The 25,567-nt window shown below is 41.0% G+C and overlaps 1 protein-coding gene and 1 long non-coding RNA gene across 4 annotated transcripts in view; one reads left to right on the forward strand and one right to left on the reverse strand.

The window, feature by feature from the left end:
* The window catches only part of LOC116555669, a 59,730-nt gene that overhangs the window by 9,549 nt on the left and 24,614 nt on the right, over nucleotides 1-25,567 (reverse strand). For both annotated transcript variants that reach the window (XR_004270621.1, XR_004270620.1), the window contains one exon: nucleotides 23,958-24,020. This is a non-coding gene — a long non-coding RNA (uncharacterized LOC116555669). The remainder of the gene's footprint in view (nucleotides 1-23,957; nucleotides 24,021-25,567) is intronic.
* On the forward strand, nucleotides 4,260-13,915 carry DYNLRB2 (dynein light chain roadblock-type 2). 2 transcript variants are annotated; one of them, XM_032284522.1, is made up of 4 exons: nucleotides 4,260-4,382; nucleotides 6,768-6,843; nucleotides 12,630-12,797; nucleotides 13,671-13,915. In XM_032284522.1, the coding sequence occupies exons 1-4, from the start codon at nucleotides 4,293-4,295 to the stop codon at nucleotides 13,712-13,714; spliced, it is 378 nt and encodes a 125-aa protein (XP_032140413.1). In that variant the 5' UTR covers nucleotides 4,260-4,292; the 3' UTR covers nucleotides 13,715-13,915. The 2 variants fall into 2 exon arrangements, with proteins under 2 accessions (XP_032140413.1, XP_032140412.1); XM_032284521.1 differs by lacking the exon at nucleotides 4,260-4,382 and adding an exon at nucleotides 4,485-4,606.

Genomic DNA, 25,567 nt, shown 5'->3' on the forward strand with positions numbered 1-25,567 from the left:
TTATTGCTCCCCTCAGCCCTTCCTTTCTTCTTCTGTAAGCAAAGTTAATAGACCAGGAAATATTTACAGTTTACCCTCAACCATAAGATACTGAGAATACCTATTACATTCAGTACACCAAGATGAGAACTGCTTGCTGGAGGTAGAAGTATAAAAATGGGAATTGTGGGCAGGGCGCAGTGGCTCACGCCTGTAATCCCAGCACTTTGGGAGGGTGAGGCAAGTGGATCACAAGGTCAATTGATCGAGACCATCCTGGTCAACACGGTGAAACCCCGTCTCTACTAAAAACACAAAAATTAGCTGGGCATGGTGGTGCACGCCTGTACTCCCAACTACTCGGGAGGCTGAGGCAGGAGAATTGCTTGAACCCGGGAGGCGGAGGTTGCGGTGAGCCGAGATCGCGCCATTGCACTCCAGCCTGGGTAACAAGAGAGAAACTCTGTCTCAAAAAAAAAAAAAAAAGGGAATTGTGTTAAAACGGGTTTAGAGGGAGAAGAAATAGATGAAGGTTCTAAATTAGTTAACAGGTTGTATACAAAAAGAAAGGGAAAGACGTTCTTTTTTTTTTTTTTTTTTTTTTTTTTGAGAGGGGGTTTTACTCTTGTTACCCAGGCTGGAGTGCAATGGCGCGATCTCGGCTCACCGCAACCTCCGCCTCCTGGGTTCAGGCAATCTTCCTGCCTCAGCCTCCCGGGTAGCTGGGATTACAGGCATACGCCACCATGCCCAGCTAATTTTTTGTATTTTAGTAGACACGGGGTTTCACCATGTTGACCAGGATGGTCTCGATCTCTTGACCTCGTGATCCACCCGCCTCGGTCTCCCAAAGTGCTGGGATTACAGGCTTGAGCCACCGCGCCCCGCCCCGGGAAAGACGTTCTTTAGTGAGAATGTCAACAACATGAATTATGGAGATTTTTCCTAGGGAGGGTAAAAAGAAAGAGAAGATTAAAGAAAGGATAGTGAAGAAAGAAGACAGGAAGGAAATAGGGGAAGGAAGTGGGGAAGAAAGGTTTGAGGAAAGATGAGAAGGAGGGAGAGAGGAAGAAAAGAATGGAAGGAAGAAAAAAGATGGGCCAAAGAAAGGAAAAGACAGAAGAAAGAAAGAAGGTTAAATGATCCACATTGGTCACCTGGTATGAGCCAGACATTTTAACCACATAACATTTAAACCTCACATCTCAGCCTTCTAAAGTAGATACTATCTTTCCTACCTTATAAATGAAGAAGCTGATGATCTGTTTATTCTATGCAAGGAAATATGCCTAGAAATGTCAACCCCACCTGCACACAACTTCAAATCCTGTGCTCTAGGAAACCATTTAATTCCAACAGGGAAGATTCCCTTAAGGAAAGTGAATACTTCTATTACTTTTAGGTCCTGAAAGGAATCACCCTAGAGGGTGCCTTTGTCCTAATATTTAAATGTATAATACTGCACTTCTATGACATTGGGTTGGTTATAGAAAATACTTATTGATATCACTGGCATCTTCTAATTATGCCCTAGTATTAAAAGGTATTTTATCTTATTATATTTTATTATACTTTTTTTTTTTTATTTGAGACAAGTCTCACTCTGTCACCCAGGCTGGAGAGAGTGGTATGATTGTAGCTCACTGCAACCTCAAACTCCCAGGCTCAAGTGATCCTCTTCCCTCAGCCTCCCAAGTAGCTGGGACTACAGGCATATAACGCTATGCCTTTTTTTTTTTTTTTTTTAATTTCTAGTAGAAATGATGTCTTTGTTACCCAGCCTGGTCCTGAACTCCTGGCCTTAAGCAATCATCCTGCCTCAGTTCCCAAAACGCTGGGATTACAGGTGTAATCCACCATGCCTGGCCTGTGGACATTTTAGAAGAGTATAGTGTCTAATTTCTAGAGGGAAACAACTAGAATACTAGGAGAAGCTCTGTTAAGTGACAATGCTTTATCTTAGGAGAAAATGGACACAAAATTTATTCCATTGCCCACTTCATAATATTTGCCAACTGGCAGGAATGCCAAAAATAGCTATGTGGGGTGGTATAGAAAATGCCAAGAAAATAACTCAAGATCATTACGTTACCTGGATTTCTTCAAGCTAACCAGAAAGCAGAAGCAAATTATCAAAGAGAAAGAGAGACACCCAGAAGAAAATCATCTCGTTCTAACAAAATCATATGTGAAAAACAGTGGACTTGGTTTCTGCATGTATCACTTTTGGGGTTAAGTCCAAGTAATTGCAAAAAGTATTATTCATTAATATTTTCACTTGAGTTCAAAGTTATTTAGCACTTACTGAGAGTCAAAGGAAAGTCTAACGGGATGGGAGAAGGAGGAGAGGGTAAAAGGGGAATTCACATATATTGAGGATGGAGTGGGAAACATGTCAGATATTACAAAGACATTTTATAATGCACAGCTCTGGACATTCATTATAGATCCAAAAAAAGGCACGAAAATTAAACGAAGCTACCTCCAAAGAATAATTAAAAGTGAAAAACTGATAGGGGGAAAATGGCTCGAGTTCTCCTCATTGATTTCCTGTGCACAGAGTCAAAATTGACTGTTGGTTGAAAGTCAGTTTGGCTACTTCTTATTTCTTTTTCAGCAGTTGGGTTCTCCTGTCAGTGCGTTTTATGCTAGAATCGTTCTTTGCTCTAATTACAGCTGTCAGCTATTGAATGAGCTTGACATCCTGACTCCAGAAAGGAGGAAATTCACACTCCATGCATATGCAGTTGGTTCCTTCATTAAAGTTGATTGACATATCAGACATGGTGCACTGTCACTGATTTCTGTAAGAAAACAAATGGCTACACACGAAAGTAGGAATCTCATTGATCAGAAACACCCAGAGAGCCCAAGAATCAGTCTTCATTCAACTCAGTCAATATTTCTGTAAAGACCTATATTTGTATTACTGCAAAATGGGAGATACAGTCAATCAGGTAAGAGCCCAACATGTACACACATGCATGCAAAGACACACAAATATACACATGCACACACAAGACTCAGACTCATTCCCCACAGCTCTAGCAGTCCTTTCCAAATCATGTTAGTTGAAGTACCAGGTATTGAGTGTCAGGTGGGATTCTTTGGCTATTCATAGTGAACTGGCTTTCTGAGACATATAAATGTCTTGGAGGGGGGAAAAAAAAAGGGAGAGAATTACAGTGATCAGAATCACCTACGCCTCAACAAATATTAGAGCAGAACTACAGCTTCTCAGAGTGTTTCTGTACTTAATATCATAAAGTGACAGATTTGAAGCTGAAATGGATCATCGAGGCCAAAACCATCAAAGAGTTCAAAACTGTCCCAGGGCATCCCTAACATGGCCCATTCAGAATCCAGTTGACTTTCCTAGTATGATGCATGCCTCGTTGAGTGTGAGACTACTTTCTGGAAACAGATGCACAAACAGAATTCGTATTACAAGAGGTTGTTATGGCAAAGTCCCTATGAAGATGCATTCCCAACTTACAGCTTGTATTTTGTAATCAGCATTTGTCCCCCTTTAACCTCAGGGAGTCATAACACGACTCCAGCCATAAAATTTTCCTGCTGTGCTTCTTCATAGTGGCTCTTTTACTCCCAAGCTATAAGGATATTATCAATACTGTTCAAAAGGTCAAGTGACTTCTGACCACTCCTAACTGATCCCTACCGTGTTTCCTCCATCAGTTCCTCAAATACCTAGTGGAACACTCTTCTGTGGCAAAAGAATTCCCGTAACCTTTGGAATTCTTGAACCACTTGCAATTTTTTAGTAACTCAGAACTGTTGATTTTTAAAATGGCAAAAATACATATCCTAATAGATACTAACAAGCAACAGAAATACTACCAAGTGGCAACACTTCAACGGAGTTGAGAACAGGAAGGGGGTGCTATAACTAGGTGAGAACACAAAATGTGAAACGTTGCTTACTCTACTGATCTGGGACTAGGTAGATATAAATTAATATTTTTGTAAGTACACAGAGTTGTACTATCTGAGGCTGTGATATATTTTTCTTCAATATAAAAACTATTGGGAGAGGAGCGAACATTATCAGCCCTGCACAGGGCAGTACTAATGGACAGTCACAGGCAGCTGAGATTATCGCCAAACCCCTACGGCAGCCCAATCCCGGGGTGAGATGGCCCTGTCACCTGTTTACTTGCTCCAGGGCAAGTACCACACGTGGACATTACTGCTTCGATTGGTGCATTTTGTCCGTCTCCCTGGCAACTGGTGGGTGGTGAATAAGCAGTTCTTGAACGAATGAGTGGCTATTACATTAATTCGTCCCTCAAGGTATGAATAAACGGACGAACACAGGCCAGGGGCCCGGCCTGCTCATATCTTCCGTCCCAGGCCCCACCGCCACAGGCTTGAGCGAACCTCAGGTGAGCGCCCACTGGCCGCTTCCGTGAACCTTCACCTACGGCGGCCTGGAGGCATCAGGACTACGATCAGGGCGGAAGCGTCGACCCACAAGCGCGCAGGCGCGGCCCCTACACTTCCGGGGGCCACTTCCTCCTTTGTTTCCTAGCAACGGCTGGTAGCGTTGTTGACATCCCGGGAGGCTGTGGCGCCGGCGTGAACCCAGAGTCTCGCAGCCTGCGTGATGGTAAATCTGGGGTCTCAGTCCACGCCCCGCCGCTCTAAGGACGCCGACCGGCAAAGACCTTTGCTACCCAGCCTCTGGGGCCCACCCGGGTCCCGGGGCTGCGGTAGAGGCTGGTGGCTCCAGTATTTTCTTGGAGGGGCGAGAGGGAGACTTTGGAAAGGGGAAAGATGTCTAGATGAGTGGAAGCTGTCTTGGGAGTTGATTTCGCGGGGCTGGTACATGGGGAGGGGTGATGTTCAGAAAGGGAAGAGAGATATCGAGAGGATCAAAAATGCTTGGGGGAGTGAGAAATCCGGGGAGCCAGGAAAGTTTCTAAAGATGGGGCAGGAGGCCGAGTTGGAGAAGAGAATCAGATACTCTTAGAAACAAGGAGGAGATGGGAAAGCAAGAGCACGGGAATGGAAGGGTGAAAAGGGAAGATACTGAAAAAGAAGAAAGGGAAATAATGAAAAAGGAAAGAAGGGATGGGAGACTCCTCCCCCCCCAAAAAGAAAAATGGTAAGAAAAAAGTAGAAACTGTGGGAAGTAAAGGGCGTTAAGAGAGGAATGAGATGGGGATTAAGAAATTATACTAGGAGGAATCAGAAATCCTAAGAAGAGAAACAACTGGGTGGAGAAATAGGCCAGGGAGAGAAAAGACAGGAGTTTGGAAGATAAGCAACAGAGAGAAAGACAAATGAGGACAGAGTGGCTGTAAGAAACTGTGGGTATCATCCTAAAGATTTCCCAAAATGCAGTAAGTTACTGATCCCCTGTTCACATCTTACAGTTTAGTGCAGGGTTTCTCAAAGTGGGATGCAAACATTCTTTGCTACATAAGATGGCCCAGAAATGCTAAATATGAGCGAATCATATCTTGAGAAAGTTATTCCTCTTACACTTTGTTCAACCTTCCAACTACATACAGGAGAAAATTTCTGTTACTATTATATTCTTAATACCACTGTCATTTGGTAATTTCAATTTTTTCATCCTAAGAGGAGACCTCAGGCTCCGAGCTTTCATTGCAGTAAAATTTAATGATATACTGTCTCTCCATTTTGTTCATTTTGTTTTACAGTTATTTCTATTTATGATGAATAATATCAGGTTTCCATTTGTGGTAGTGATATATGGTTTCCTCTTAAAATGCATTTATTAAAGCTTTTAGCAGGGAGATAATTTAAAGAACACCCAGATAAATAATATACGTGACACTCATAATGGCAAAAATCGTGAATCTAGTACACAAATGCCTAAAGTTAAGGAAACACTGGCTATGATAAAGGAAATGAGTGCTCATGCCCGTATCATATGCAAAGGAAAACTGTCTTGAAGTAACGTAATGTTCACCTGTGTAATATTGAGAAAAAAAAGAATATAGCAAACTCTCATCAAGAGAATTTGCAGAATACTGTTTGAATTCAGAATATCCAGTGATTGCTCAGTCATGAACAATTTATAGATTTGGAAAAGATTGTTCTTGACTTTGACTTTTCTAGAGGGGAAGAAAACAAAATATAGTCCACACATAAGGTTCAGAATGAGTTTAAAACACAATAATAGATTCCAGAATAATTATTAATGGTTGAACATTCAGCTTGCACTGAGTTGCAAGCTATAGTTATCAAAGAAATCCTAGAATCCTGGAATATGTTGTTTTTATAGAATATCCTCTAAATTTAATCATCTGAACTCCTGATTAGGTCACATTAATGAAAATAAGATTTCTCAATAAGGACTACTTTTCGACAGAGGGAGGCCATGATATAGCTCTATAAATATTTAAAGCACTATAATGTACAAAAGGAATTTTCATGTGAATACTAAGAGATCAATGAATGAAAGATAATCTGAGACAAATTTCTGTGCAACGTAAAGAATACTTTTCTAACAAATAGAAACATAAAAATTGAGTGAATTCCTGTGAAGCAGTAAGCTCTCTGTCTCTACAAGGGTTAAAGCCAAGAGATTTGTCAGGATTGTATGCAGGAGGTCTTATATAGCTATGTATGTGGGACTTGACAGTTTCCAAGCTGTCTTTCAGAAAGCTGAGATTATCACACCCGGCACCTTAGGTTAAGGAGACAGCGGAGTAGGTATCTTTCCAAACATTATTCTCCTTAGGGTTGGATTTACTGCAAGAGCCCTTTTGGTTAATGATCTTTCTGGTCTCTTTCAGGCAGAGGTGGAGGAAACCTTAAAGAGGATCCAGAGCCATAAAGGGGTTATTGGAACTATGGTTGTAAATGCAGAAGGTAAATATATCACAGGCTGTCTTCTTGACATGCAGAAGCCAACCAGGAACCTGTTTGCTGTGTTAATCCTTACGACAAACATCTTCAAATTTGACATCAAAAATATACTTATATATTTTACCTCTGGCATTCACTTACCAAACATCTATCGAGTATCTGTTATATGCCAAACACTCTGCTAAGATCTAGGGTCATAAATATGAATAAGACATGTCTAAAAATGTTTATATACTCCTAAGAAGCACTATACAGTGTTTACTTTTTAAAGCGTTGGTAATTCTCTTCCAACATTTCAGAAGTACCAATAAAACCATATAGAAGCTAGAATATCCTTGTTGGTAGTTTTGTTTCAACATTATGAACCTTCCAGAATTTCAGTCTTTATTTTAAATGAAACTTGTTCCTTGAACATATTTTACTTAAAAATCTTTGAGAATTAATTATATCGTTTATGATATAGTCTTTGTGGATATAGTATAAGAAGGGCCTATACACTTCCAACTATGAAATCTGTAGACTTACCAAAACTTGCTCTTGCTGTACAATCCTTGTTAAGAATTCACACTGAATTTTCTATGGCACATTGCTACATGCTCAGCTATGGTGGCAACCTCTTGAGAGTTCCTGCTGGTCTCATTGCTAATTCAGGCATGTGTAAGGGCAAGAGGTAACAGAAACTCCAGAGCATTAGTTAAAATAAGAGTAGCTACTTTACATAATTTGTGGTGCAACCATGGAATTGGCATATTACTGTCTCACCACTTTCAAAATTCCATCAGTAAATATTTATTGAGCAACTACCAACCGAAAGTCTGCTTAAATTCTGAACTACGATTCCTTACCATTAAGAATGGACAATAACCTACTTTACTGGTGGTTTTGATAATTAAATGAGGCAATAATTGTCAAATGCTTGGCATAATACCCAACACTTAATAGTAATTAAATAGTTATGAGAATGTGGGGATTTTCAATTCATTTATACGGATAAGACATTTGTTTTGTGTTCTAAAATAACAAGTAACTCAAGGCCAAATGAGTAAGAGAGATAATAGAACATAATAAATTTATCTAGCTTGAATAATCAGAGGGAAAAGAGGATATAAGATTTGCCTTAAAGGTAAGTCAAGAACGAAGCAGAATATTTCCAGGAAGCATTCCAGCCCTAGTACATGGATCTGGTTGTGTTGATATTATTTCCAGGTATTTTCATACACTCTGCCACAGCCTCAAAGATGAGCCATCTACGTGATTTCATAGAGATGCTGTGTTAGTTTCCTTTGGCTGCAGTAATAAACTAAAACATGCCTGGCAACTTAAAACAACAAAAACGTATTCTTGGCCAGGCGCGGTGGCTCAAGCCTGTAATCCCAGCACTTTGGGAGGCCGAGGCGGGTGGATCACGAGGTCAAGAGATCGAGACCATCCTGGTCAACATGGTGAAACCCCGTCTCTACTAAAAATACAAAAAAATTAGCTGGGCATCGTGGCGCGTGCCTGTAATCCCAGCTACTCAGGAGGCTGAGGCAGGAGAATTGCCTGAACCCAGGAGGCGGAGGTTGCGGTGAGCCGAGATCACGCCATTGCACTCCAGCCTGGGTAACAAGAGTGAAACTCCGTCTCCTCAAAAAAAAAAAAAAAAAAAACGTATTCTTTCAGTTCTGGAGATTAGAAGCTGAAATCAAGATGTCCGCAGGCTCATGCTCTCTGCAGACTAAGGGAGGATCATTCCTTGCCTCTTCCTAGTTTCTGGTAGTTGTCAATCTTTAGTGTTTCCTGGCCTATAGACACATCACTCTGGTCTCCACCTCCCTCATCACATTGGCATTCTCCTTCTTGTATGTCTTTGTCTGTTTTACTATAAGAATCCCAGTTATTGGATTAGGGTCTACCCGAATCCAGTGTGACCTCATCTTAACTAATGACATCTGCAAAGACCCTGTTTCCATAAGGTCACCTTCTGAGGTTTTATTGGACTTGAATTTGGGGATTTGGGGAGAATGGCAGGACACTTTTCAACCCTGTAAAGGTGCATTCACCTGTGACACCCAGAACCACTCATCTAATGCGATTCTTTGGAAGATCTAAAGCAGGTGATATGCATCAAATGTCTGAAAAATATTCACCCCTCTGATCTATAATTTTACTCCTAGCAATTTATCCTAAACAATGATGAAGAAAATATTTAGGTATGAGGACACTCACTGAGGCATCATATATAATAGCAATAAATAAATAAACAGAACAAATAAGTAAATATATCCTAACAGTAGAGGAATTTTTAAAGTAACTGTAATATTTACTTGATGAACATTACTCTATTTAAAAGGTTAAAGAATACTTACTATCATGGGAAACTACTCACAACATTAGACGAAAAAAAACAGAGAACAAAGCAGTCACCAGCGCCTTCCTAGCCTATCTATGGCCAGGTGCACACAAACACTTCAAATAAAAAGGGAAGGAAGAGTAGGGATATGTTATGGTGAGCACCCTGAGTAGTGATATGAAAAGTGATTTTCACTTTATTTTCCTAAGGTTCCTCAATTAACACTTCTCTTATCCGAAGGCAACAAAATACTATTTTCCATACCCATTAACTTGTAATTAACCTCTACTAGAATAATTTTGTATTAGGATTCAGGACACTTTTCAAGGTTTCAGGGTACCTAAGAGTTTTTACTTTTTACCTGAAAGGAAAATTAACCTTTTTTTCCCTAAAATATAAATGAGGGGCTTATTTTTATGATTGGATTATTAATAACCAGAGTATATGACAAGGATGTTTATTAATAGCATATGGTATAAGCTGTGTGACCAGAATGTAATAAAATACTCAATTTCAACAACCTACTCAATTTTAGATGAAAGCGTCATTTATTACAGTGCAGCTTTGCAGCTTTGCAGCTTTGGGAAGCCCCATGAAATGTAATACCAAAATATTTAGCTGAGATGGTGTTTTATGTATTCTTCTTTTCTACTAGCGGTTTTGGTCTACTAATTCTAGGCAAATCATTTTAACATTTTCAGATTATATTTGTGGTTAGGTTGGACTTCTACCATGCTTACTCATTTAGACATCATCATAGGCCATGTTAAATATAGTCAGTCCTTCTGTTTCACTGCTATTGAAACATAGACTTCCTACTGATGACCGTAAAGTAGGCTTCCCAATTTAGCCCAATGCTGCAGGTTTTGATTAGAGCAGATTTTTTGTTAATGTTGGTTTCTCTTTTATAAAACCATTCATTGTTGACAATACTGCAACACTGATCATTGAATTAGATACTGGAAAATATGTATATTTGCCCCCCAGGCAGTCAGATGTATCATATTTTCTCATGTACATAAGTCTGATTTCTACAGGCTCTTAATTTTAACTATTCCTGACATTTCTAACAATCTGTCATTTGAGTTTCATTAGATTGTAACAGCCATCCAGCCACTTCCTTTTGTTTTGAAGTACAGTCTATCAACCAAAGCACAAATGTGCAGTTAAAGCTGACAAACTGAAATAATAGGTGCCATTTTCCTAGGATCATGGAGAGACATATTGTAAAGTAGTCCCACCAGATTTTAGAATGCACGTGTTCTTTGTTCTAGGAGCTTCACTTTAGGAATTTATCCTGCACATACAAATGTGAAATGAGATGACCAAGGACATATTCTGTAATGTTTACAAAAGTCAAAGACCGGTAACAGCCTAAATGCTCATCCATAGGACAAGTTAAGTGTATTACAAAACATCCATTCAACAGACTGTTATTCAGTCACTAATATGAGTGACTTACGTGTACTGAATCAATTTCCAAAGAGTATTAAATTTAAAAATCAAGGTACAGAATACAGAATGGTATCATTAAAATGAAGAATACAAGCACCTTCATTCTTGAGTGGACCTAGAGTGTCAGGAAGGCTCCTAACAAACCAGTTGTTTCTCAGAAGGGAAGTGGGTGAATTTCATGCCATGTGCTAAGATTACTTCTTAATAAATTATTTTTTAATTACTTCACATGGTGCCAAGCAAGAGTTCAATAAACATTTGTTGATGGATTTTTTTCAAGAGTGTGTGGTGGATACGAAAAACTCCGTGTGTTTCGACCGTGCACACTCATTATTCAAAACAGCTAGCTGTTTTATTTATTGACTTGGATCATGAACAGACTAACTAAATAGACCTGAGCATCTGATTCATAATCCTGTCATCTACATTTTAAATAATTTATTCTGGTTGTATTTCTTGTTTGGCTACTTAGTAGGTAGTCAATACTTAGGATGTAAAATAAAACTGCTCGTCAAAAAGTTCCCTTCAAGGGTTGCATGCTTGCTGCATTTTCATATCCTGTTAAAGATCCATGTTAAAGATCCATGCTTTGTGACCTTCAAGTATGCAAGACAGCTGACTGCCTTCCAGGGAAAAAGCGGTCGACAAATCACCATACAAAGATAAGCAAGGTTTTTATGATACTTTCATTATTGAATAGGTTTTCCTGTAAATATTATCCTCATACTGTGTAGCAAAACATTCTGAACATAGCAGTTATCTTGAAAGAAAGAGAAATCAGTCATTTCAAAGTCAAAATGGATGATCTTCAAGACTTTTATGAAAACCTGGTAAAATCCTAAGTTCGTAACACCCTGCCAGTCTTGAAAGCACTGGTCTTGTTTCATAGTTTCTGGAGCTACATTCTCTGAAGCACACCAGGAGCCACATTAGTCTCATTTCTTGAGTGCCCTTAATACGGATACCTAAGGAATTTGACAGCAATCCCAAATTCACCTGCATATGTCCTCCTAAAATCAAGGCATATTTGCAAATCCAGTCCCTGGAATTCCATGGCTATCTGGTAGTTCTCAAAATAATATGAAGGCTATCTCTGATTAGATACCATATATGTAAAATACCTACCACAGTGCCTGGTACATAATAGGCATTAATGCTGGGTGATCCGAGTTGAGCTAGATTGATTTCAACTGAATTGAATTACACTTGCATATTCTTCTGGCTAGAATTTTCCAGTTAACAGCTTCTGTTTTAAACTCAAGTAACAGAACAATAGAGCACACAAGTAGCCAAATTTAATAATGTTTAAACCAAAAATGAGTGAAAACCAGGGAATGCACAGTAAAACTACAGTATCCTTATTACCACATTTTCTAACATACAATTTAAGGTTTGCAAAATGCTGTGTGAGGAGTCCCTTTTGATGTACCCTCTGGCATATGCAGCGATAACCCTTTTTGGTTCTGGCCTCAGGGAAGAACCATGTCACAGATCAAACACTTCAAAGCAGACTCACTATCGACATGATGCCCAGGGGAATGCATTTCATATAAAAATATATTAACTTGGTACTGAAATAGTTAACAGCTTCTGAAAGATACGTGCACAAAAATGTTCATCATCACTCCATTAGCTATAAAAAAATAAGGTACCAAATGACCAAACAATAGGAGATTGATTATATGTCCATAAAATAGTAAAGTATGCAGTTACTAAAAATAATGTTGACAACATTATCAACAAGGACAACTTGTATATTATAATTTAAATGAAGAAAAAAGCAACAGTCAGATTTGTAAGTCCAGTTTCATACAACTATACTTAAAAATCTACACAGAGACAAAAAGATTGGAAGGAATTAAACTAAAATTGTTACCAGAGAGTAATAAGCCATCACTTTTTCTTCCTCTTAACAATTATCAGTGTTTTACAGTGCTTCCACAATGTACCTATTACTTTTCTAATCAGAAAAAAAATTTACTAAAATTAAATCTCCTAATAGGTATTCCCATCCGAACAACCTTGGACAACTCAACAACCGTTCAATATGCAGGCCTCCTTCACCAGCTGACCATGAAAGCCAGGAGCACAGTTCGTGATATTGATCCTCAGAACGACCTGACTTTTCTTAGGATTAGATCAAAGAAACATGAAATCATGGTAGCTCCAGGTAATCTGGCATTTCATTTCCTAGTTAAATCATCTTTCTGCTTTACTAGATAAAAGCCTTGTTTCTATGAATGGGGAGTATAGATTTTAGTATACAATATGAAACATAATATTCTATTACAAAATGATGTTTGAATGTAAAAATCCCAACCTAGAAATTGTATGAAATTAGCAATTAATGTGACCCATGACCACCTTTGAACAGGTTGAATTTTGCCCACTTGCAATTATTATTAATCAAAAAATTTAGAAAATGTAGGTGTCATTTTCAGCAAACTTAGCATACAGACTGTCTGCGGAGCAGGAGAAATGTTCCCTGTCCTGGGGATAAAGTCGGCAGTGAACCTAAGGCCTGCAGGTTCTTAAACCCTCCCTGTGAGGAAAGTACATCCCCCAGGTATACCAGAAGACAGCAGCCACAGAAACACTTCTTTTCCTGAAGGAATTATGCTACAGTGTTACAAAATGACTGTAAAAAGTGACCTATGCTACTAAATCTAATCTAGAACCAACTTCTCTATAGCACATCCATCAAATCAGAATTACCTACAAACGAAATAAAGCTTTTTGTACACCAGTGTCCTCACCCTAGCTACACAGTAAATCACTTGGAGGACTTTTTAAAAATGTTTCCATTCCTGGGACTTCACCCCAAACCAATGAAATCAGAATCTGTGAGGCTGGGCCCTAGGAAATGGGTATTTTCTAAAGGCTCAACAGGGTGAGCCTTTCCACCCTGATGTGCTGCCAAGGTGGAAAACCATCTGTCTGCACAAGGTGCATGTGATGTTTTGAAGAGAAAGGCAGACTACTTGAAATATTCCTTGATTAGATTTAAATTAAGGGTGAATTGATTTTGTCCATCTCTCCATAGATAAGGAATATCTTCTGATCGTCATTCAGAATCCATGTGAATAGACCTGCGATGGCCAAGGTTGTCCAGCTGACACCAGGTTGGAAACACTTGACTCTCTAATGATTATTAAAATTCGATTTCAATCTAACTCACCCTTGAAACATTCTTTTCTGTTTCTACATTTAAACTATTCTGCATATCTCGTTAGTCCCTTTGGATGATGTTGTAAAGTTGTACTTTAGTGTTACAATAAATGAATTCTGATATATATGTCTCTATTGTCTTATAATACACAAAACCAAGGATTCCAGTAAGACAGGGCTCCTTGTGAAACTTCTTTTACTCTAGAAGTAGCTGTCATCAAGTACAAAAGTGGAATTTCGCCCGTTTCTGAGATATGCCAAGGAGATTCAGTACAGCATTGTAGGAGCTATAAGGAGGGTAGAAAGCCCAATACTCAAAGAGTGTTTGATGGTTTCCCAGGTTAGGTAAGGACGGTAGGGAGTCAGAATCATGGTTCCCACTGGGGTCAGTGCCAACCTAGGCAGCTCTTCTATCCCTCTGACTACTGCTTCTAGCACACCAGTCTGAGGGGACCAGGAATGAGTCTTAGGCAAGGTTTCATACATAGAAGGCTGAGTAGATAACTCCAGAAGGTTTTATTTTTACTGGATGTTGCAAACATTCAGAAAATGTGAAAATAATGTAACAAATCTAAAAGATTTCCATGCACCCCAAACCCATACAAAAGGGATGTTAATATTTTGATGTTCATATTTTGCCACATTTGTTTTATGTCCTCTTTTTTTCCAACTAAACCTTGCATTTTGAGTTAACTGAAGTTTCATGTGAAAATTCCAGAAATAATATAGTGATTCTGTGTGTCCTTTATACAGTTTCCCCCTGTGGCAACATCTTCCAGACAGTATCACAACCAAGAAATTGACAGTGACTCAATCAAGATACGGAATATTTCCATCCCTAGCAGGATTCCTCAGATGCCCTTTGGTAGCACCCCTTTCCAACCTTTGACTCCTGACAGTCACTAAGCTGTCCTCCATTTATATAATTTTTTAATACCAAAAATGGTATGTAGGCCAGGCATGGTGGCTCCCGCATGTAATCCCAACATTGTGGGAGGCCGAGGCAAGAAAATCACCTGAGGTCAGGAGTTAGAGACCAGCCTGGCCAACATGGTGAAACCCCGTCTCTACTAAAAATACAAAAAAAAAAAAAATTAGCTGGGCATGGTGGCGTATGCCTGTAATCCCAGCTACTCAGGAGGCTGAGGCAGGAGAATTGCCTGAACCCAGGAGGCGGAGGTTGCGGTGAGCCGAGATCGCGCCATTGCACTCCAGCCTGGGTAACATGAGCGAAACTCCGTCTCAAAAAAAAAAAAAAAAAAAAAAAATGGCTCTTACTTGGGTGGTGAGGAGGAGCAGCCCAAGACACAGACATGAGTTTTAGGGACAATCCTGAGATTCCTCACGTCAACAAGTCACACAATTTTAAAGAGGTTGCTGACTCTGTCTTCAGAGAGAAGAGAGCAAATAAGGCAATGAGCCTAAAGTGTATCAGGAGTGTGTCCGCCTTGCCTTGTGGGATGAATAAACCCAGAAGGATTGTAGGATAGAGAAGCTATACTATGGCACATAGCTGACTTTGGGGCCATTTTCTCCTACTTTTTATTTTAAAAGACTTCAGACTTAGGGAAGATTAAAAAGAATAGCACAAGGAACACCCATGCAAGCTTCACATACATTCACCAACCGTTAATATTTTATGATATTTGCTTCATCTCTCAAAGTATATATTATATATAAACAGATACAGATGTGCACAGACACATGGCATATAAAAGTTGCAGATACTATAATAGCAGGTATTTCTCCAAAATTAAACCATCCTCTTATATAACCACCACACCAATTTCATACTTAAGAAATTTAATGTTAATACAATAATATCCCATCACATGCAATCATATTCAAATTGACCCAGTGGTCAATTTTTTTTTTTAATCTAAGAGCCTATCAAGAGTCATACCTTGCACTTTGTTGTCACGTCTCTTTCATTTTTTAGCTGTTTTTAGAAACTTATTCTCCACTTCTCAACCTCTAGGTGGTATCCAATTTGTACTTGCTCTCCTTAGAGACCCTAGTGCTGCCTGCACCCATTCCCTATAAGCCCCTCCTGACTGGGCCCAGACACAGTCTGTAATGACAGGAAATGAAGCTGCAGGGTTGGTATTCATCACAGGTGAATGACTGCCTTCATCACAATCTGTTCCTTAAGCCCAGTGAAGCCTGAGTACCATAGTACTCACTCAGACCTGGACAGCTTCAGCATCTGCTAACAATTTCCAACATAAACAAGATCTTGCTAGAATCCAAATAACCAGGAAGTATACTAATGAAGGGAAATCCATTCTTTTTTGAGTCACAAACTTTCAGACCTGGAAAGAACCCTACAGATCATCTCTCTGACCCTTTGGTTTTACAGGGGAGGAGTTCACCTGAGCCTGCTGTCAGGTGTCTTTAAGACATCAGGGATGTGAACTTGCATTGCTCTGGCCATGCCTATGGAACTGGCATGACATTTTCAGGGGCTCATACCCTTGTGAGACCGCTCCATACCATCCCCAAAAATTGTTTTGAGGAGGCCCAGAATAGCACATTGTTTTAAAGTGTACCAGAAGTAACATTTGATTCTAATACCCAAATCTGTCTTATTCCCATAGTTTCCTGCCCACCCACAGCTTGTCATCAGATGCATGGCTGAGTGGTAAAGCCACTTCCTTCCTCCTGACCCAGCCAGAAATTTCAAGCCCTATTTGCAACATAGCAGCGTGAAATCTCTGGCAGGTGCAGATGGTACTGCTGCAAGTGCCAGAGCTCTATGTGGGCTCTTCAGGGGAGGAACACACTTCCACCCCACTAGGCAAGAAACTCACAGTTGTTGCCATACAGTCCTGCCTGTACCTTTGCATCCAGAGGAAACCGTGATGCTTTGCTGGGGCAGAGACTATGGCAGCAAATGGAAGAATTTGCCAGAGCCAGTTACAATGAAGGAGGATGTGATCTTGGGACATTTGCACCACACCTCTCTGCCTTCTGGCACGTATAACTTTATATTCCCTCTTGGATTCATAAAAGCATTGTTAATGACCTATATCTAAAAGATGGCTGGACCTATAGACTGAAGATTCACACCCATCCAAAACCATCAGCAAAGCTTTCAATTCCTGTGGGAAGTGCAAGCCTGGGCTCATGCAGTACTCCCTCTTAGTCTAACTTGCTATAAATTTTACCTGAACAATAGAAGAGCTAGTTGCAGAGTCTCTGGAGGAACATATTCCAACCATAAATATTAATGATAATGAACCCGGAAAGGCCAGTTTAATAAAATAGATGAAAATGAATTTATACATCATTAGCATTAGGAGCTCCCAAATCTTCATCTCTGAACAGCGGGACTACCCCAGTAGAGGACGGGTGGGAACCCCCCTAGATCTCTAGAGCGGTGCCTCCTGCAGACCCTTTTACTTTTACATTACCTCTTCTGTTCTAAAGCCAAAATTGCTATAGACTAAGGCTGGATATTTTGTCTCCCTTCTTGGTCTTTGAAAAATTACAATTATCCCCAATTTCTGTTTGTTATGGGGCAAAATATCTTCACTCTTTTGATGTTAGAAAATAATGTCCTTCAAATGGAAACTATCGCATGTGTAGGTGAATTGCCTGTAGATATTCATTCAACCAGTATTTGGTCTTACATTCTTTGTTGACAGAAAGACAAGAAAGGCTGGGCGCAGTGGCTCACACCTATAATCCCAGCACTTTGGGAGGCTAAGGCAGGTGGATCACCTGAGTTCGGGAATTATCAGCCTGGCCAACATGGTGAAACCCCATCTCTACTAAAAATACAAAAATTAGCTAGGCATGGTGGTGGGCGCCTATAATCCCAGCTACTCAGGAGGCCAAGGCAGGAGAATCATTTGAACCCAGGAGGCGGAGGTTGCATTGAGCTGAGATTGTGCCACAGGACTCCAGCCTGGGCGAAAGAGCAAAACTCCATCTCAAAACAAACAAATAAACAAACAAAAAGGCAAGAAAACATGGATTATATGTGGGGCATAAGAGAGCATTCAGAGAGGTATAACATCTTTAATAGGGGCCTTACAAAAGATAAGTTGGTCTCTCAAATCCTGAGAATCATGGGGCTAGGGGGCTCCCAAAATACAAAAGCATCTCTAATGAAGGAAACTCAGGTATTCCCAGAGCAGTTTGGACTACTTAAGGTTAGCAACTCTTTTCTGGTATGTTTCTTATGCAAGATTTGACTTTAAGGGTTAGCCAGGCACCCAGCCATTCCTTGAACCCATAGAAGAGAACACTGAATCTTCTTACTTCCTCCTGGCATCCTACCCCAGGAAACCTCCACTCCGTACTTCCCTTCAGCATATATAGTTCCAGGACTCCCTGTACAGATGTCACCAGCCTGGAACACTCCTGCCACATGCAGAATTGATCTTAAAATTCTCTCTGTTTAGTCAGCTTTGCAACTTGACACATAATATCATACAGGTGAGAGAGTATGTGAGCTGGAGTCTGACTCTATGACGTATTAGCAAGGCCAACAACTTTGAACCTCAGTTTTCCTGTCTACAAATGTGAAGAATGTCCACCCACAGCGGGCTTGATTTCTGAACTATACAGGACAGCATAGAGGCCAATTACTGTTGTTAATAATAGCAATAGCGGCAAAATACAAGTTTACCACAACACAAGCCATTTAATGCATCTCACTGTGGACTCTTCTCATCTTTCATTGTAAATGTTAATAGGTTTATGGAGTGGTGATCCTGTTAGGTGCACAATTCTGTGTAATCCCTTTCCTTGTCAGTTGGTTAGCACTTCACATTCCCAACTAGAATTCATACTGATGTTTAATATCCAAATGCAATTTCATCAGGTTGGTCAGTAATAAAGACGTGGTCCAGTTGAGGCCAGTGAGAGATGTTTCCTTAGTGTTTGGATTTGGAAAACAGAGAGAAATTTTTCATGTGGCTCGACCTATGCACAAAAACACAGGTGTCAGGGGTAGCCATGTGTTCTACATGGGAGTGGCAGAGAAAGCCAGTTCTGAGAAGGAAAGAATGCTGCAGACATGCACTGTAACACAGAACAAGAGGTACAGTGTTCATTCCAGGGGCTCCCTGCAGTTTTCTGGGTCCTCAGCTTGAATTCTATGAGGTCTTACAATAAGTCTTCCATTTTATGTACACTACCAGAGTGGGTTTCTGTTGCTTGAAACGAAAAAGATTTTAACTAACACTTTTGGACTATATTTGGGTCGCCCCTGGCTGCGTTAATGCAAGACCCAGTGGAGAAAGCAGAACCAGCTCAGGAAGTGAGCATTAATCAGAGGCCCTGATCAATGGGGTCATGGTCACTCCCTCCCTAGCTTCCAACATGGCCAGACAGGAGGACAGGGCAGTGATGGTCCTGTCAGGAGGTGGAGTTCTGGGGAACAGAGAGGCACTGAGATGTCACTCTCACAGGGGAGCAGGGACGTTAGTTTATTTCCACCTGGTGAGTGGCCTCTGCCTCTGTCATTGGCTAGAAAGAGAATGAGCTACCTGGACTCTGGGTGGATGCACATCCGAAGCAGCACTCCAGGGGTACAAGAGTGTCTGGAGTGGTGGAGATCCGCATGCTAGAAAAAAGGGATAAAGGACAGTATGGAATAACCTGACTTCCTATTCTCCCCTTGTTTCCAGAGGCAGTGTGGTACAGAGAAGGGACACTGCTTTGTCGCCAGACAGGTCTGTCCTTGGCTCACAACACTGCCATCAATAAGAAAAATACCAAGAAGAAGAAAAGCAGTGGGAACAGCTAACATTTGTTGATCATTTACTATGGGACAGGCACATTACATCCTCACAACAGTCTCATTTTACAGATAAGAACACCAAAGCATAGAGAAGCTTCACAGATTATCCAAGGTCAATCAAGCTCTTAAATGTCAAAGGAGGCATCCAAACCCCAATACTTGACTGCAGAACATACTGGTAGGCACTCCCTTACACTGTATATTCACCAGATATCTGGCAAAGAATTAACATCTCTGATCTCAGAATCCTTACCTGTAAAATATCGGCTGTAGATCCTTCATTGCAGGTTGTTACGAAAGCAAAACAAAAATCACAGAAAGCACCTGACATTTTTTAGCTGTTCAACAATTGTTGCCATCATCATCATCATCATCATCATCATCAATACTATCTGAAGAGCCAGTAACTGAGAGATGACCATGGTGGCAGTTATGTTATCACTTTGAATATAATCAATATCATAATTTTGACATTTAACAATTTCTTATGGGGTTCACCTGACAGAGAATTTACTCCTAATCTTTTCATCAAAGCCCCTCAGATCTCCAGCAATCTACCATCCATCTAGAGCAACAGGATTTCAAATCACCATTCCATTCATGGAACATCCTCTTATCTGGAATTGCCAAAAAGATGAATTTTCCCATCAAGAATACATCTACTGTTTTGTGTGTTCACCAAGATTACACCTCATGCCATTATGTCTACATGTAAAACTAGTTTGTTCTATGCTCTATCCTCCTCTCCCTGTCTATACTTATAACCAGTTTGAACCATTCCTTCTTCCCCTGGCCCCATTCTGCCTAAACATATAAGCAGCCTTTCTCTTTAGTCTGGATTGGTCGGCCAGTTCAATCCATCAGACTGATTTTCTGGTCTGTACCAACTAACAACATTGACTCAACAATCAAGAGAAGTTGAATTGGTCGTGCCTTTGACAGTCCATGAAGCTTCTGCATTGCCTTTTTCTTACCCCAGTACCTGGCAGAAAAATCTAGCACATGATGGGTGCCCAGTGTCTGAGGGTTAAACAGCCAATGTTTATCCCCATCCTGTTTTCCTGCTTTAGAAATGCTGCTCCCTGGATCAGACATTGGTTGCAAAAACGTCCACAAAGGTAACGAGCGCCTTTGAAGTAGACAGAGTCAGCTAACTCCCCTAAGAATACTCAAGAGAGGATCCTGACCAATTCATCAGCAGCTTTGAAACTTGAAGTTCTCAATTCACGTTGCAAAATGAATCAAGGCAGGTCACTGACTCTCACAGGCCTCCTTCTGTGTCTGCTCCTGCACAACTTTCTGCTTCTTGAACAGCCTCAAGGAAATATCTAGAGCCTCCTGATCAATTCCAAGGGAGCAGAAGGCCCAGCTTCTCAGAATAGGTTCCAGCCCTCACAGCTGCACCCTTTGTGGAGCATAAATGGGAAGCCTGTATCAGCAAGTCCCAGGTCTCTGGGGAAAGAACTGACGCCAGCATCATCAGACTGCAATGCCCCAAATGGTGCCAGCAGCCAGATCTTTTATTCAATATGAACTTTAAGTTGTTCACCAGCTCTGAACCTTTGAGTTCGGTATTTGATCATATCTCAGGGCAAGTGGAGGAAAGTAAATGTCTAGTTTTTCCAAGAAAAAGAATTTTAAAGCACAACACCATCAATGAGGGCAGGGGGACAGGAAAGGAGATGTTATCAGACATGTTTACCTGTTCTCACCAAACCTGACAATTTCTAGGAGAGGCAAAGAGAGATTATTAACCCTTTATGAAATCTTGAATTAATAAAAATGCTGGCTACATCTAAGGCTCTAAAGGAAAGAAGGTGTGCTTCTTAATCAGAGAACCATTAAACTGGTGGCATCCCATTCTGCATGGCATCCCATAGGCATAAAGTGTGCCTGGCATAAAGTAATTACGGTTAAATGTAATTTAACCGTAATTACTTTATGCCAGGCACACTTTATGCCTATGAACAGAGACGGGTAATGCCGTGTCTGCCTAAAGGAGCTCCTGGTGTAATAATGGAAATAGGCATGCAGAGATGTACATGCTCAATACAGTAAGTTAACAGCAGCAAAGGATGTATGGGTGGGGGCAGTGGAAATACAGAAAAAGGACTGCTGGCATGCTTGGTGTTTAAGAAAAACTAAGTGAGGGCAGAGACACCTGAGCTGGATTATAAAGACAGAAAAGGAATTTATGATGGAAAGAAGAGAGAAAGCACTATGGGGACAGAAGGCACCCCAAAGGAGGGCACACTCTAGGCAAGTGGTTTTTCAAACCTTGCTTTAGCTCACACAGAACCTTGATCAAAGGCAAGCAAAGCTACTCTCCATGAAGCAGATGGGGCTCCTTTTTGATGCCATTCTGTCATCCTGCCCTTCCCCACCCCACACTTACACACAGCGGTCCTCACCGGAGTCTCATGGAACCCCAGGGCTATACAAGCAGACTTAGGAAAGCACTGAGCTAAGCAATACAAATTCTGGATTTGCAGTGGTTCAAGCCAGAACTGGGCTGGCCTTTTGAAAGTTATGATACTGTCAGGCCACCCTAGACCCTTTCAGCTTCACTCCACTAGTCAAGTCTGATGACTTCATTCTTTCTTTGGAGGTGTCCAAAATTGTCACCACAGCCACCTCCTGTAAAATCAGTTTGGTGTGTGGGTTTCCATCTCTCTTCACATCTGCGAGTGAAAAAGAATCTATCTTCTCCCTGCATTTTCTCCCACCAAGACCCACAAATTTTATTTAATGAAGAGTCACATAGCATTCAATATACCTGGACAGTGTCCCAAGCCCTTCCCAGATCTAACCAGCACCAAGTAGATACTTATAAGAACTCAAATTAAAAACACCCTTTCAAATCTCAGCTTAATTTATTTTGAATTGTTTCTTGGGAGCTCCTAAACATCTATGCAAACATATTTCCGATAGAGCCAGCTTACCCATTGGCTAGATGTGCCTGGATCCCAGTGTGAACACACTGGGCTCAAACCAGGTTCCTACAGCATGTGTGCAATGCAGTGTAGAGTGATGGAGTCCATGCTTTATAGAGTGATGGAGTCCATGCTTTGTTCTAGGATCCTTATTAATGTCACCCCATATGATTTCAAAATTACGTAGCCGAGCAGGCCTTATTAATCCCATTTTTCTGATAAGGAAAATGAGGTTCCTGTGAGAGCAGTATCTTGCTCAGAGCCACACTGACTCAAAGCCTCTTGAGGTCAGAAACTAAGTCTTATTTCTCATGACCCATCTTCCCAGACCTTGTGCATTGTTCAGTATCTACACAATCTGTGCTCAGCAAATGTCTTTGAATAAAGGAGTAAATAATTGTGAAGACAGCCACGATCCACATCACCAGTGGTGGGGATGCAAACAGGGACACGTGCTTTAAATGAAAGCACTCATCACCGGAAGTTCCACCTCCAGATACTTGGGACATCTGGGGTCTCTCGAACCTGTCTCTTCCCAGCTCTTCCCAGACCACTGACCCCAGTTTACTTCCTATTGCTGTCAGTACAGAAGACAAGATGGTCTACCCTCAAGGTTAGGATAATCACCCCAACACAACCAGAAACTCCATCACATGTGTTTGTGGATATGTTTGTGTGTGTGCACACATTAGAACATTTTACAAGATATACATCAAGAGAACATTAAGCATAGTGTTTTTTGTTTCTTGCTTGGGGGGCAGGAGTGGGTACAGAGTCTCGCTCTATCACCCAGGCTGAAGTGAGTGCAATGCACAATCTCAGCTCTCTGCAACCGCCGCCTCCCGGGTTCAAGTGATCCTCCCACCTCAGCCTCCCAAGTAGCTGGAATTACAGGCACCCACCATCATGCCTGGCTAATCATAATGACTTCTGAGTGAATGGGATGATGCCCAATTTTATATTCTCCCTTTCTATCTTTTCACTTATTTCTTCAATTTAAATTTTTATTGAGGCATGACATGCATATAGAAACCACACATCCCTTAAGTACATAGCTTAATTTTAACAAACTGAACCTATTTGTGAACCCAAATCAAGACCCTACACGTGACCAGCTCCCAAGAGGTACATTTGGGGCTGTCTTTCAGTCCCTAATGCCCACCCAGAGAGTCACCAACACCCTGATTTTTATCACCAGAGATTATTTTTTTCTCTCTCTCTGTGTCCAGCTTCTTTCAATCATCAGAACTCTAGTGAGATTTGTCCATATTATGTGTGAGAAGTAAATTACTTGTTCTTATTGCAATTTATTGCTTTTTTAGGCATAAAAACTGTAACAGAAATACTTTTAACAGGAAAAAGAAACATGAGAAGTCAATGCTTTCAGCCACTGGTCCCCAGACACCAGCAACCCAGCAATCTCAGTGGAAAGAACAAACACTCACAGGTTCAAATCCAGACCTGGCTGGCCACTCACCTTTCCAGAGAGTGTTATGTCACACCGTGAGCCTCTTTTTCTCTTGGAAATAGATGCTTGGTGCTGCAAAGAAAAATTAGTACTGAGACAAAGGATTTTTTAGCAACACAATTTTTACTTCCTGGACTGCAGGAAGGGTACCCTCGCTTGCTATCATGCCATGAGAGTACAATGAACAAAGGAAAGCACACAAATTTATCCCTTAAGCATTTCGGGTTGTCCTTATTGCTATGTCTGATCTCCTTTGGCTAGAACTAGAACTCACAATCTAAACTAAAACTCGACTGGCTAACAACTTGAAACTTTTCCAGATAGGTTTTTAAAAAAAAAAAAAAAAAAGCAATGGCGAGCTGGTACATGGCTGTAAGCATGTCCAGCACAGATATCTTGGTTAAACTACAAGGACACAGAATGTATTACGTACCTGTAAGCATGGTATGTCTAACAGCTACATAGGATAGGGCTTAACAGAGAGCTACTAGCACACTTACTGTTTAACAAGAAAGGAAACTTTAAAAATGAAATTTCCTACTTCCCACATTTGCTTACTCTGAAAAATGGTGATCTTCATAGCTCCATGTGCAGGCACTGGTGGCTTCCACCCAGATGTCCTTGTGTTCTGTTTATTCCTGCTCAATGTTGATCTGCTGCCCTTGGGTTACTAAAGCCTTTTACAGGCACAGATGGACCACAGGTGCCTGGGAGTTTATTTATTCTGAGACTCAAGGCCCACAGCCAGTGACCGGTGGGCGCAGGGATATGGAACGCCAGCTTTCTGGCATCCAGGGGAGGTGCATTCTACCCTCCAGGGTTCCCTGCAGAGTTCCCTGCAGGAGCAAACTCAAGCTCCCCTACAAAGGTCGCAGCCCGAAATCACGCTCTTTTGGGATTCTTTCCTTCTCCACCCCCTCCCCTTTTCTTCTGTTAGTTTCCCCTGGGAGTTCTTACTTGATAAGTCACATACACAGGAATTGTTTTTTTTTTTTTTTTAAGACAGGCTGGAGTGCAGTGGTGTGATCTCGACTCACTGCAACCTCCGCCTCCCAGGTTAAAGCGATTATCTTGCCTCAGCCTCCCAAGTAGCTGGGATTACAGACACAAACCACCATGCCCAGCTAATTTTTGTATTTTTAGTAAAGACAAGTTTTTACCATGTTTGCCAGGCTGGTCTCAAACTCCTGACCTCAGGTGATTCTCCCGCCTCAGCCTCCCAAAGTGCTGGGATTACAGGCATGAACCACCACGTCCAGCCATAGGAATCTTTATATAGGGTCCACTTCTAGGGAACCTGGCCCCACGTGCCCTAAGGGTTGTTGCGAGGCAAACAGGAACAGCTGTGTATAATCACGTGGCACCAATAGGTGCTTACACCTGTTAAATATGTTCCTCATATCAACAGCAGGTGGCTTTACTCTGCAGCCACAAGCCTACAATCATAAAATTCCCCAGGGTTAGAAGGAACCATAAACGTCCTGGACTCCTGGAGTCCTGAATTACTTAAATCATTCTTATCTCTCCCTGAAGAGTATTACAGTGGCTTCTAAATGAAATAACCAGGGACAGCCTTCTCCCCCCAAAACTCTAGCTTTATTGCACTACAATCAGCGCAA

Source organism: Sapajus apella, unplaced genomic scaffold (genome assembly GCF_009761245.1).
Source record: "Sapajus apella isolate SASKATOON/1434 unplaced genomic scaffold, GSC_monkey_1.0 scaffold15, whole genome shotgun sequence".
In the NCBI taxonomy this organism is placed as follows: domain Eukaryota; kingdom Metazoa; phylum Chordata; class Mammalia; order Primates; family Cebidae; genus Sapajus; species Sapajus apella.